This window comes from Physeter macrocephalus, chromosome 11 (assembly GCF_002837175.3).
Source record: "Physeter macrocephalus isolate SW-GA chromosome 11, ASM283717v5, whole genome shotgun sequence".
Taxonomy (NCBI): Eukaryota; Metazoa; Chordata; class Mammalia; order Artiodactyla; family Physeteridae; genus Physeter; species Physeter macrocephalus.
The window spans coordinates 180,999,800-181,013,163 of record NC_041224.1 but is presented as its reverse complement, the minus strand read 5'-3'; the positions used below and the strand labels follow the sequence as shown (position 1 = coordinate 181,013,163).

The window sequence follows — 13,364 nt, the reverse complement described above, 5'->3', positions numbered from 1 at the left end:
TGAAGTGAGAACTTTCATTCCTCCACAAACCCTTTAGCCCCTCCCCTGGGCCAGGCCCTCCTCCATGCAGGCAGGCACAGCAGAAAGACAGACAAGGTCCCCACTCTTTGGAGCTTACATTCTAGCTAGAGAGACAGACAAGAAACAAGGAAATCAGACCCTTCAGTTCAGCAGTAAGACCATGACAAGAACAAACAGGGGACAAAGAGCCACGGAGCTGCAGTTACTAGTTTACCCCTCTCATCCCCTCCTCTTTCTCTGTGGTTACTCTTCCCAGGCACAGCATGGATTGTTGTTTCTTGACTGTTCCAAGAAAAAAATAAAGATTAGAGTGGAAATCAATGAAATAGAAAAAGAAAAACAAAAACCTAGCTCTTTGAAAAGATCAACAAATTGACAAATCTACCTAGTTTGACCAAAAGAAAGAGTCCATATACTACAATCAGAAATGAAAGAGAAGATATTACTACTAGTCCTAAAAAGACACAAACTACTGAAACCGACCCAAGAAAAAACAAGACAATCTGAATAGATCGATAACAAACAACGAGATTGAATTAGTAATTTTAAAACTACCCATAAAGAAAGCCCAGACCCCAACAGCTTACAGCTGAATTCCAAAAAACATTCAAAGAAGTAACACCAATTCTTCACAAACTCTTCCAAAAAAACAGAACATTTCCCAACTCATTTTATGAGGCCAGTATTACCCTGATACCAAAACCAGACAGACAGAAGAAAACTACAGACCAATACCTTAAGAATACGAACGTAAAACTCCTCAACAAAATACTAAGGAGGGCTGCCCTGGTGGCGCAGTGGTCGGGGGTCCGCCTGCCGATGCAGGGGACACGGGTTCGTGCCTCGGTCCGGGAAGATCCCACATGCCGCGGAGCGGCTGGGCCCGTGAGCCATGGCCGCTGAGCCTGTGCGTCCGGAGCCTGCGCTCCGCAACGGGAGAGGCCACAGCAGTGAGAGGCCCGCGTCCCGCAAAAAAAAAAAATAAATAAAAAATAACTAAGTAAACCAAATCCAGCAACATATAAAAAGAAGTATATACCACGACCAAGTGGGATTTATCCGAGGGATGCAAAGTTGATTTAACATCTAAAAAATCGATAAAGACAAAAATCACATGATTATCTCAATAGACAAAAATCATCTAACAAAATCTAACACGCTTTCATTTAAAAAACACTCAGCAGGACCTCCCTGGTGGCGCAGTGGTTAAGAATCCTCCTGCCAATGCAGGGGACACGGGTTTGAGTCCCGGTCCCGGAAGACCCCACACATGCTGCGGAGGAACTAAGCCCGTGCACCGCAACTACTGAGCCTGCACTCTAGGGCCCACGAGCCACAACTACTGAAGCCTGTGCACCCAGAGCCCACGCTCCACAACAAGAAGAGCTACCACAATGAGAAGCCCGCGCACCGCAACGAAGAATAGCCCCCGCTCGCTGCAACTAGAGAAAGCCCATGCACAGCAACAAAGACCCAACGCAGCCAAAAATAAATAAATAAAGTAATTAATTAATTTTAAAAAAAAGAACACTCAACAAACTAGAAATATAAGTGAACTTTCTCAACCTGATAAAGGTCATCTACAAAAAGCCCTCCGCAAACATGATAACCTAACAGTGAAAGATGGATGTTTTCCCCCTAAAATCAGTAACAAGACAAGGGCATCCACACTTGACACTTCTTTTCAACAATGAGGTTCTAGCCAGGGCAGTTAGGAAAGAAAAAGAAACACAAGGCATCCAGATTGGAAAAGAAGAAATAAAACTATCTTTACTCAATAGATGACATGATCTTTATACAGAAACCCTAAGGAATCCTCCTAGAACTAATAAATGAGTTCAACGAAGTTGTAGAATATAAGATCAATAAACAAAAATCAATTGTTGGGGACCTTCAAGATGGCAGAGGAGTAAGACATGTAGATCACCTTCCTTCCACATCAAAAATACAGCTACATGTGGAACAACTCCTACAGAACACCTACTGAACCCTGGCAGAAGACCTCAGACTTCCCAAAAGGCAGGAAAATCCCCACGTACCTGGGTAGGGCAAAAGAAAAAAGAAAAAACAGAGACAGAAGAAAGAATAGGGACGGGACCTGCACCTCTAGGAGGGAGCTGTGAAGGAGGAAAAGTTTCCACACACTAGGAAGACGCTCCACTGGCGGAGACGGGGCGTGGCGGGGGGAAGCTTCGGAGCCACGGAGGAGAGCACAGCAACAGGGTTCAGAGGGCAAAGCGGAGAGATCCCTGCACAGAGGATCCGTGCCGACCAGCACTCAGCAGCCCGAGAGGCTTGTCTGCTCACCCGCCCAGGGGCGGGTGGGGGCTGGAAGATCAGATCCCAGGGAGAGGACTGGGGTTGGCTGCGTGAAGACAGCCTGAGAGGGCCAGTGCATCACAGCTAGCCAGGAGGGAGTCTGCGAAAAAGTCTGGACCTGCCTAAGAGGCAAGAGACCATTGTTTTGGGGTGCGCGAGAGAGAGGATTCCTTCCCTATCTACCCACAGAAGGCAGAGCACCGCCTAAGCGAGCTCCAGAGATGGGCGTGAGCCGCGGCTATCAGCTCGGACCCCAGAAACAGGCATGAAACGCTAACGCTGCTGCTGCTGCCACCAAAAAACCTGTGTGAAAGCACAGGTCACTATCCACTCCCCAACCTCCCCCCGCAGGAGGCTATGCGGCCCGCCACCGCCAGGGTCCCGCGATCCAGGGACAACTTCCCCAGGAGAACACACGGCACGCCTCAGGCTGGTGCAACGTCACAGCGGCCTCTGCCGCTGCAGGCTCGCCCCGCGTTACACCTTACCCCTCACTTCCCCCCGGCCTGAGTGAGCCATAGTCCCCTAATCAGCCGCTGCTTTAATCCCCTCCTGTCTGGGCGCGAACAGATGCCTGAGGGCGACCCACATGCAGAGGAGGGGCCAAAACCAAAGCTGAATCCCAGGAGCTGTTCGAACTAAGAGAAAGGGAAATTTCTCGCAGCAGCCTCAGGAGCAGCGGATTAAATCCCCACAATCAACTTGATGTACCTGCATCTGTGGACTACCTGAATAGACAACGAATCGTCCCAAAACTGAGGCGGTGGACTTGGGAGAAACTGTAGACTTGGGGTTTGCTGTCTGCGACTGACTTGTTTCTGATTTCTATGTTGATCTTAGTTTAGTTTTTAGCACTTGTTATCATTGATGGGTTTGTTTACTGGTTTGGATGCTCTTTTTTTTTTCTTTTTTTTAATTATTACTTTTTTATTTTAATAATTTTTAATTTTTTTTTTTCTTTCCTTTTTTCTGTTTAGTTTTTAGCACTTGTTATCATTGATGGGTTTGTTTACTGGTTTGGATGCTCTTTTTTTTTTTCTTTTTTTTAATTATTACTTTTTTATTTTAATAATTTTTAATTTTTTTTTTCTTTCCTTTTTTCTCCCTTTTCGTCTGAGCCATGTGGCTGACAGGGTCTTGGTGCTCTGGCCTGATGCCAGGCCGGAGCCTCTGAGGTGGAAGAGCCGAGTTCAGGACACTGGACCACCAGAGACCTCCCAGCCCCAGGTAATATCCATTGGCGAGGGCTCTCCCAGAGATCTCCATCTCAACGGTAAGACCCAGCTCCACCCAACGGCCAGCAAGCTCCAGTGCTGGACCCCCCATGCCAAACAACTAGCAATACAGGAATACAACCCCACCCATTAGCAGAGAGGCTGCCTAAAATCATACTAAGTTCACAGAGCCCCCTAAAACACCACCGGATGCAGTCCTTCCCACCAGGAAGACAAGATCCAGCCCAACCCACCAGAACACAGGCACCAGTCCCCTCCACCAGGAAGCCTACACAAGCCACTGAACCAACCTCACCCACTGGGGGCAGACACCAAAAACAATGGGAACTACGAACCTGCAGCCTGAGAAAAGGAGACCCCAAACACAGTAAGTTAAACAAAATGAGAAGACGGAGAACTACGCAGCAGATGAAGGAGCAAGGTAAAAACCACCCGACTGGACTTCCCTGGTGGCGCAGTGGTTGAGAGTCCGCCTGCCGATGCAGGGGACACGGGTTCGTGCCCCGGTCTGGGAAGATCCCACATGCCGCGGAGCAACTGGGCCCGTGAGCCACAACTACTGAGCCTGCGCATCTGGAGCCTGTGCTCCGCAACAAGAGAGGCCGCGACAGTGAGAGGCCCGCGCACTGTGATGAAGAGTGGCCCCCGCTCACTGCAACTAGAGAAAGCCCCCACACAGAAACGACGACCCAACACAGCCAAAAATAAATAAATAAATGTAAAAAAAACAAACATTACCAACAACAACAACAAAAAAAAAAAACAACTGAAAAATGGGCAGAAATAGACATTACCAAATATACATTTTTCCAAAGAAGACATACAGATGGGCAACAGGCACATGAAAAAATGTTCAACATTGCTAATTATTAGGGAAATGCAAGTCAAAACTACAATTAGGTACCACCTCACACCGGTCAGAATGGCCATCATTAAAAAGTCTACAAATAACAAATGCTGGAGAGGGTGTGGAGAAAAGGGAACCCTCCTACACTGTTAATGGGAATGTAAGTTGATGCAGCCACTATGGAGAACAGTACGGAGGTTCCTTCAATAACTAAAAATAGAACTACCGTATGATAGAGCAATCCCACTCCTGGGCATATATCCGGACAAAACTATAATTCAAAAAGATACGTGCATCCCTATGTTCACAGCAGATTATTCAAATAGCCAAGACATGGAAACAACCTAAACGTCCACTGACAGATGAATGGATAAAGAAGATGTGGGACATATACACAATGAAAGATTACTCCAGTGGACTATAACCTATAATGGAGAAGAATCTGGAAAAGAACATATATATATATACACGAATCACTTTGCTGTACACCTGGAACTAGCACAACATTGTAAATCAACTATACTTCAATAAAATAAATGAATAATATTTCCAGCTACAGCCACTGAAAAGACTTAGAAGCAATGACAGACACCCCAGTAGCAATGAGCACACTTAGAATCCAAATCCTGTTTTCTAAAAACATTCCTCACTACAAGAATCAGTTCCTTGGAGAAATGATTCTTGGTCTAGTGCAGGGAAAGAACAAGGTGAATGGCTTGGAACACCCTGTGCCAGATAGCAAATAAACGCCCCCAAACTAAGGAAGTCATGTCAAATAATACAGGAGCCAACTTACCAAAGGCTCCCACTGGCCAAATTTTGGACAACTGATTGTTAAAAAAAAAATAGAACTGATTATAATTAACTTTGACACTTTAAATAAATAAAATCCATTAGTCTCAAGAGAATGAGAAGACAAACCACAGACCAAGAGGAAACATTTGCAAAACACATATATGATAAAAAGACCCGTTATCCTAAATATATATATAATGCTCTTAGAACTCAACAATAAGAATATGAACAATCCAAGTAAAAAATGGGCAAAAGCCCTGAAAAAACACATCACCAAATAAGACACACATATGTCAAATAAACCTATGAAAAGATGTTCCACAACATATGTCATCAGGGAAATGCAAATTAAAACAAGATACCATTGCACACCTATTAGAACTGTCAGAACACTGACAGCACCAAATGCTGGTGAGGATGTGGAGCAACCGGAACTCTTGTTCATTGCTGGTGGGGATACGGAACAGTGCAGCCACTTTGGAGCACAATTTCGCACTTCCTTACAAAACTAAACATACTCTTACCATATATGATCTAACAGATGCACTGACTGGTATTTACTCAAATGAAATGAAAACTTACATCCACACAAAAACCTGCACTTGGATGTTTATAGTGGCTTTATTCACAATTGCCAAAACTTGAAAGCAACCAAGATGTCCTTCAGTAGGTGAACAGATAAACAGACTGTGGTGCATCCAGATGATGAAATATGATTCAGCACTAAAAAGCCCTGAAAAGACATGGAGGAACTTTAACTGCTTATTTCTAAGTGAAAGAAGCCAATCTGAAAGCTGCAATACGTACGATTCCAACTCTATGACATTCTAGAAAAGGCAAAACCATGGAGACAGTAAAAGGTCAGTGATTGCCAGAGGTTATGGAGGAGGAAGGGATGAAAAGGTCAAGCACAGAGGATTTCTAGGAACCTTTAGCGTTAACAGTGAACCCTAAACTATAGTCTCTGAGTGATAATGATGTGTCAATTGTAACAAATGTGCTTACTCTGGTAGGAGACTTGATAGGAGGGGAGGCTGTGCATCTGTAGGAGAGGGGGTATACAGGAACTATTTGTACTTTCTGCTCAATTTTGCCTTGAACCTAAAACTGCTCTAAAAAATAAAATCTATTTAAAAGGAAAAAAAAATCCACGAGTCCACTGTGACATGAAAACAGAGAGAGATAAGGAGAAAAGAGGCAGGGTAATAAAAGGAAAATTCCTCTTTATAGAACAATCTCAGAGAGTAAGAACAAGTGATAAAATCAGAACCTCACTAATGTACCAATGACCCAGGCGAGAGCATCAGCGGATACTAGTGGATGAAAGGTTGCTGGGCAGCACCCAAGCCACCACCATTCAGACTGAGTCCACTGAGCCTCAAGCAAGATCAATGAAAAGGCCGCCACGCCTATTCACAGCGGTCAAACCACAGGACAAAGACAAGGAATGAGGCTGAAAGTTAACCAGGCAAAGGCAGATTTACCCACAAGGAACAGCTGACCCAGAAGGTAACCTCTCACCATAATAAGAAAAGCCAGAAGATTATGGGAAAATATCATAAAATATTGAAAGACAATAAAAAATGGGTGTATTTAATATATGTAAATTATATCTCAATAAAGTTACTTAAATTAAGAAATCAGGGGCTTCCCTGGTGGCGCAGTGGTTGCGCGTCCGCCTGCCGATGCAGGGGTACCGGGTATTTCAGATTTATTAAGCCTCCGCTGTCTAGATGTACCTGTAGAAAGGTAATTTGGGTTGGGTATCATTTTAGGAAGCATATGGAAATTGCCAGCAAAGAGTAATTATTTTATATTTTCACTCCTCCCAGTTCTCCTTCTGGACTTAGAGACAGGCACTATTTTAAGACAGATGGGAGGGGCTTCCCTGGTGGCGCAGTGGTTGCGCGTCCGCCTGCCGATGCAGGGGAACCGGGTTCGCGCCCCGGTCTGGGAGGATCCCACGTGCCGCGGAGCGGCTGGGCCCGTGAGCCATGGCCAATGTGCCTGTGTGTCCGGAGCCTGTGCTCCGCAACGGGAGAGGCCACAACGGAGGGAGGCCCGCATACCACAAAAAAAAAAAAAAAAATTAAGAAATCAGAAAAAGTAAAAAAAAAGTAAAGTCTAAGATGAAACAATGATGAATAAAATGATATATATTTGAGTAAAGCTAAACACACTGATCATATTTAAAAAAACAAAAAAATTGTGGGAGCTTAAAAACAGAGCTGCACGTAACTTGGATTTTCCAACTCATGTGTCAAGCACTATTCAAGGCCCCCGACACATGGAGATCCTGGCACATCCCTGACCCCAGCACTGGAGAAACAGGGGAGTCAGAATCCAAACACACAAAAGTGAAATGTCTGGCAGGAAATCTATTCTGAAGGCGCAGAATACAGCCACCTCACTGCAAGGTACCGTTCACCAGGAATATAAGACGATGAATACCTTGACACTTTCCGTATGTTTACGTTACACAACTAACAACTAAAAGAAGAGAAATACCATGTTTGTGTGTGTGTCTAGGGCCTATAAGAGAACAGCTTTCCCAGCAACCGAGTGCTGGTTACTCTGAGGAGGTAGCATCTATATTCTGTTTGTTGTCCCAATGTATAAATGGTATTTATGAGCTGTAGCAAAATGAGCACAGTAAAAGGTCTTAATACGTATAATATTTTGAAAATTAAAGGCTCTACCACTTGTAACCTAAAATTATCCTTAAGGGAAAATAAATATGTTCTAGGTTTCAAAGAGCCAGCTAAATGAAAAAACGTCTGGATTACAATGGGAGACTGCTTAGAATCGGGAATATATCTTTACAGTAAATAAAAACAAAGGCAAAGAAAGGCTTTCAACAGTTTCTCCTAATGTGGTCCTTTAAGTTTTTACCTTAGGACTGTGAGTGACTTGACTGACATGACTTCCTTTTTTTTTTTTTTTTAAGATTTTTATTAGCTTTTGGTTTTATCTTTCTACTTTTTAATTAATTAATTTATTTATTTTTGGTTGTGTTGGGTCTTCGTTGCTGTGCGCAGGCTTTCTCTAGTTGCGGCGAGCAGGGGCTACTCGTTGTTGCGGTGCGCGGGCTTCTCATTGCAGTGGCTTCTCTTGCTGCGGAGCACGGGCTCTAGGCGCCCAGGCTTCAGTAGCTGTGGTACACGGGCTCAGTAGTTGTGGCTTGCAGGCTCTAGAGCGCAGGCTCAGTAGTTGTGGCGGACGGGCTTAGTTGCTCCACGCCATGTGAAATCTTCCTGGACCAGGGCTCGAACCCATGTCCCCTGCAGTGGCAGGCAGATTCCCAACCACCGCACCACCAGGGAAGCCCTGACATGACTTCTGCGTGTCTGGAAAAACTATTCTATCTTCAGGCTGCAGTTTCTAGCTTTAAACACAGTCAGTCCTAACCTAAACTGTTCTTAGCATGATTTTAACTACTTTAAAATAGAAGTTTCCAGTAAAAAAATTTGCAAGATACTAACTTTATTTTAAAATATGCACAGTGACTACTGAAACAGTATCTACAGTCACTATTATAAAAACAGTAAAAAGCTTCAAAACGAATAAAGATTTCTTAATTCTCAGATACATTCAAGTACACTGCCAAGTGGAGCATCTCTTACCCACTCTCCTTCATGTCCAAGCCATCAAACATCTGAATGAGGGAGACAGCGACTTCATAGATGTCCTTGGTTATCACTGGCTCCTCCAAGAGGTGAGGAGAAAGCTAGAAAGAGGAAGAGGAAAAGCCAAAACAGGATCACCAAGGAAACGCTGGGGTCGGATGGGTGACCCGCGAGTTTACCACCATAACACATACCCCGAATAAACATGGCATCGTTTGCAGCCAGTACCTGGTGCCTGCTAAGCATCAAGCCCTTCTCAAGGCCCCGACACCCACGGCACACGCGTTGCGGGAGCAACGGAGGAGTCAGGGTCCACACGTACGGAAGTGAGACCTCTGGCGGGAACTCTATCCCGAAAACGGAAGAAGTTGCTCCAAATGCCGGTGGAGCCAGGAAGAGCTTCTGGTCAGAGCCAGCGCTCATGCCTCGACCTCAGAGAGCCTGAGGACTGCAACAGCATCATGTGGAAAGTAGCCCTAAAAATCACAAGTACCAGGAAAAGGCAACAGCCCATCTGTATCTGCCAATTTACAGTGATACTATAACCATGTCATATCATAGCTACCAAGCTTTTTGAGGGGGTCCCTAGACTACTTTTAATTGTATATTAAAACAAAGCCACATGGAGCCCAGTTCCTTTAAACTTGCCCTTCAGGTGCTTCTCTGGAACACTGGGGTTCAACCACATCCACAGACTCCCTGGTGAGGTTAGAATTACCAGTCTGAGCTGAGAGTGTTCATAGGACCAAGGCCATCACTGCATATCTCTCCAGAATATCCAGCATTACGTTATGTCGTTGTTGCCATAAAATCTATTTTATAGCCATACTGAGTTTTTTCACCAAGAATAAGACAGCTTTTTTGTTTATTTAATAATTTTACTTATCAAGTACTGTATGAAAGACACAACATTTGATTCTGTGAAGAACAGATCAGAAGACTTCAGGAGAAACTCCTTTTCCAATTTTTACTTAGAGTAAATTAAGTCAGCTAGTATTCAAATAATCCATGTTTCATTAAAATTACAATTCTGCTAATATAAGTATGACAAATTGACTTTTATTTAATCAATAATTTTGAATAAGCTTTACTGACGTTCAACCTTTAAATAATTTTCTACTTTACCCAAACAATAACCAGTATTTACCATAACACAACCAGACAAAAAAGAAATAGAAGAAAAGGTATACTTTTCACAAACTCCAACAGTAGATCCAAACCCATCTAGAATTGTTTTCCTACAAACAAGCTGTGGGAAAAGCATGACATCAGTTCACAAGTGATTTCACTGAGTTCTAGAATCCAAGCCTAGAGAATATTTTCTGAACACACTGCTAAGATAGCAAACAGAGCCCTGCTTTCTCCAAGCCAGCCTTGACACAGGTGACAAGGGACACACACTGGTCACAGCCCACCCATCCACTTGCTGAACCCATCCCCTTCTGTTTGTGGAGCGGAAACCAGGAGGAGGCACGACAGACAGGCCCCCGCATTCCTGGAGAGCACGGTGAGCACAGGCCGTGGAGCGAAGTGCACTGCAGAGGGCGTGCTCAGCCGGGAGCAGGGCCGCGGAGGGACGCGCCGCTATTCACACAGGCGGGGCCGGGGTGGCTCCAGTCAGCCCACCCACCGGTGCCCAGTGTTCAGCCACCACGACGTTTCTGTTCCAAGCTGAGGCCCTGGAGCCCTGCCTGCCTGCCTCCATCCCAGTCGGCCTCGCCCAGGCCAACCAGCCTGTCCGGGAAGCAGCCCGTCCCACACCGTCCTCCCAAATCCCCTTCAAATGGATTACAGCAAAACCAAGCAGAATTACAGAAGAGCGATGCTCTAGGGTGGTGGAGCGTGCTCCAGAAAGACCCCACGGGGAGGCCTGGGGAGTGGGCCATGCTCTGCTGCTGGACCAGGCTGCAGACCACGGGTGGCCACAATGTATCCCAGCGCGCGATTACATTTTATGTCCTTTCCTATGGGCCGGTTGGGTGAGGGCTTTTTGGCAATTAAAAAAAAAGCTGAAAATGAAGCATGAAAAGGGCTCTTCAAAGGGCACCGAAAGTAACAGCCAGAGTTGGTAACAGAAAGACCAGGAGGGCATCATGGGACCCAAGGGAAGGGTGAGTTTCAAGAACATCAAAGAGGCCAACGGTGTCAAATATGAGAGAGAGCTCAGCGGGTGTAGGGCCGAGTGCTCTGGGCTTCACGAGGCGGTTACTAGTGACACTGGGGGCTGCAGTCTTGGCTGAGAGGCGCAGTGAGTGGGGGGAGGGTAGAGGAGCGGGTACTGGGAGTTCAAAGTGTGGCAAAAGCTATGAGAAACAGCGCACCTGACGTGGGCGTCTTTTACGATGAAAGAGACTCAGTGCTGTTTAAATGTGGACAAGACGCTAGGAGAGACACGGAGAGGAGGGCAGTGAATCAGACGAGGCCCCTAAGGGGGTGGGAAGGGATGAGACAACCACAGGGTGGAGAGGCCGCTGCTCTGGAGGAGGAGGACCTTCTCCCTCGCAACACGAGACAGCGCGCTGAGTGATCACATGACAGCACAACTCATCACGGTAATAAAACTGATTTTAACAAAGACCCTCTGACTCCAAAAATTATAACAGAATGTACATAAAGCACCTTTTCTGTAAGGCTTAAAATTCATACAGACTTAAATCTTGGGCATCGGTTCACTGAAACCCTAAGTGACACCGATCAGGACACACGGTAAACAGCGCTGGGGCCAGGTGTCCTCTAGCAGGTGCACACGATGCACCCACCCGTCACCAGGGCCCACATGGGCTCAGGGCACGTGCCCAGGCCAGACCCCACTCCTCAGCACGTCCACAAGGAATCAAACACAAAATACACATCAACAGAAGTCAATCAGACATTGGCCAGGTGAAAAAACTAGTAAAGCATTATTACTCTCATATTCCAAAATGGGTCAGACAAGGCACAATGTTTAAATGTTATAAATACAGGCCCTCTCCCCTCCACCTTGAATACGGGCTGCACTTAGATTTGTTTCCAACCACAGAGTCCAGTAAGAAAAGGAAAGAATGTCTCTCCTTACCCTGTTCGTAACCTTAGGGGGGGTGACAGACAATAAACAAACTAACTAACCTGATATATATACACATATATATGAGGGAAAAAAAAGGAGGGCAGAGTAACATTACACGGGAGAAGCCTGGTAAACACCACCGGGGCCAGGAGATCAAGGCCACGTCACCAGCGATGAGCCGTGCTGCTGGTCATGATGTGATGGAACAACACTTCACCCCGGTGGTCTTCCTTCCCCAAACTCATAGCCCCGGTCTAACCATGAGAAAAGCACCAGAAAAATTCCAGTAGTGAGGCATCCTACAAAATACCTGGCCGGTTCTCCTAAAAATCATCAAGGACATCAAAAATAAGAGAAGTCAGAAACTGTCACAGCCCGGGGGAACCTAAGGAGACATGACAGCTAAACACAATGTGGGATCCTAGAGCAGAAAAAGAACATTACGGAAAACCAGTGAAATCCAAACAAACTCAAGTTCAGCTAGTAGTAATGTACCAGTGTTAGTTTCTTAGTTCTGACAGGTTTGGGGTTTTTTTGAAGCGCTACAAAGTAAATGTTAACTGTAGACTCTAAGTGATGGACACATGGGTGTTCACTACAAAATTTCTTTCAACTTTTCTGTTTGGAAATACTGTCATTTTAAAAGCTGGGAGAGGACCTCCCTGGTGGCGCAGTGGTTAAGAACCCGCCTGCCAATGCAGGGGACATGGGTTTTGAGCCCTGGTCTGGGAAGATCCCACATGCCACGGGGCAACTAAGCCCGTGCACCACAACTACGGAACCTGCGCTCTAGAGCCCGCGAGCCACAACTACTGAGCCTGCGTGCCACAACTACCGAAGCCCACGCGCCTAGAGCCTGTGCTCCACAACAAGAGAAGCCGCTGCAGTGAGAAGCCCACGCACCGCAATGGAGAGTAGCCCCGCTTGCCGCAGCTAAAGCCCACGCGCAGCAACAAAGACCCAATGCAGCCAAAAATAAATAAACTAATTAATTAATTCTTTTAAAAAAATTAAAAGCAGGGAGAAAAAAAAGAAGTGCTACATTCTAATGGCCATCACTGGCCTCCCTCTGACATAATTAGATTTGACAAAATACATCTTCTAATGAGGTGAACCCTAGTCAGCCAACTCATTGTAGTAGAGACTGTTTACGTTAACATTACAGATTTCTTTTTTTTTTTTTGGCCGAGCTGCACGGCATGCGGGATCTTAGTTCCCCAACCAGGGATCAAACCTATGTCCCCTACACTGGGAGCCCAGAGCCTTAACCATTGGACCGCCAGGGAAGTCCCTACAGATGTTTTTAATAAAAGTCAAACTCTTATACAGAGCAATTTGTCAACGTCCATCAAAATTCCAAATGCAGGGCTTCCCTGGTGGCGCAGTGGTTGCGCGTCCGCCTGCCGATGCAGGGGAACCGGGTTCGCGCCCCGGTCTGGGAGGATCCCACATGCCGCGGAGCGGCTGGGCCCGTG

The 13,364-nt window shown here is 45.8% G+C and overlaps 1 protein-coding gene across 1 annotated transcript in view; it reads right to left on the bottom strand.

The window, feature by feature from the left end:
* TDRD9 (tudor domain containing 9) overlaps positions 1 to 13,364 on the bottom strand; it is a 130,448-nt gene that overhangs the window by 58,191 nt on the left and 58,893 nt on the right. Inside the window, exon 8 of the mRNA XM_007128400.2 lies at positions 8,841 to 8,944. Within this exon, the coding sequence (XP_007128462.2) occupies positions 8,841 to 8,944 (104 nt within the window). The remainder of the gene's footprint in view (positions 1 to 8,840; positions 8,945 to 13,364) is intronic.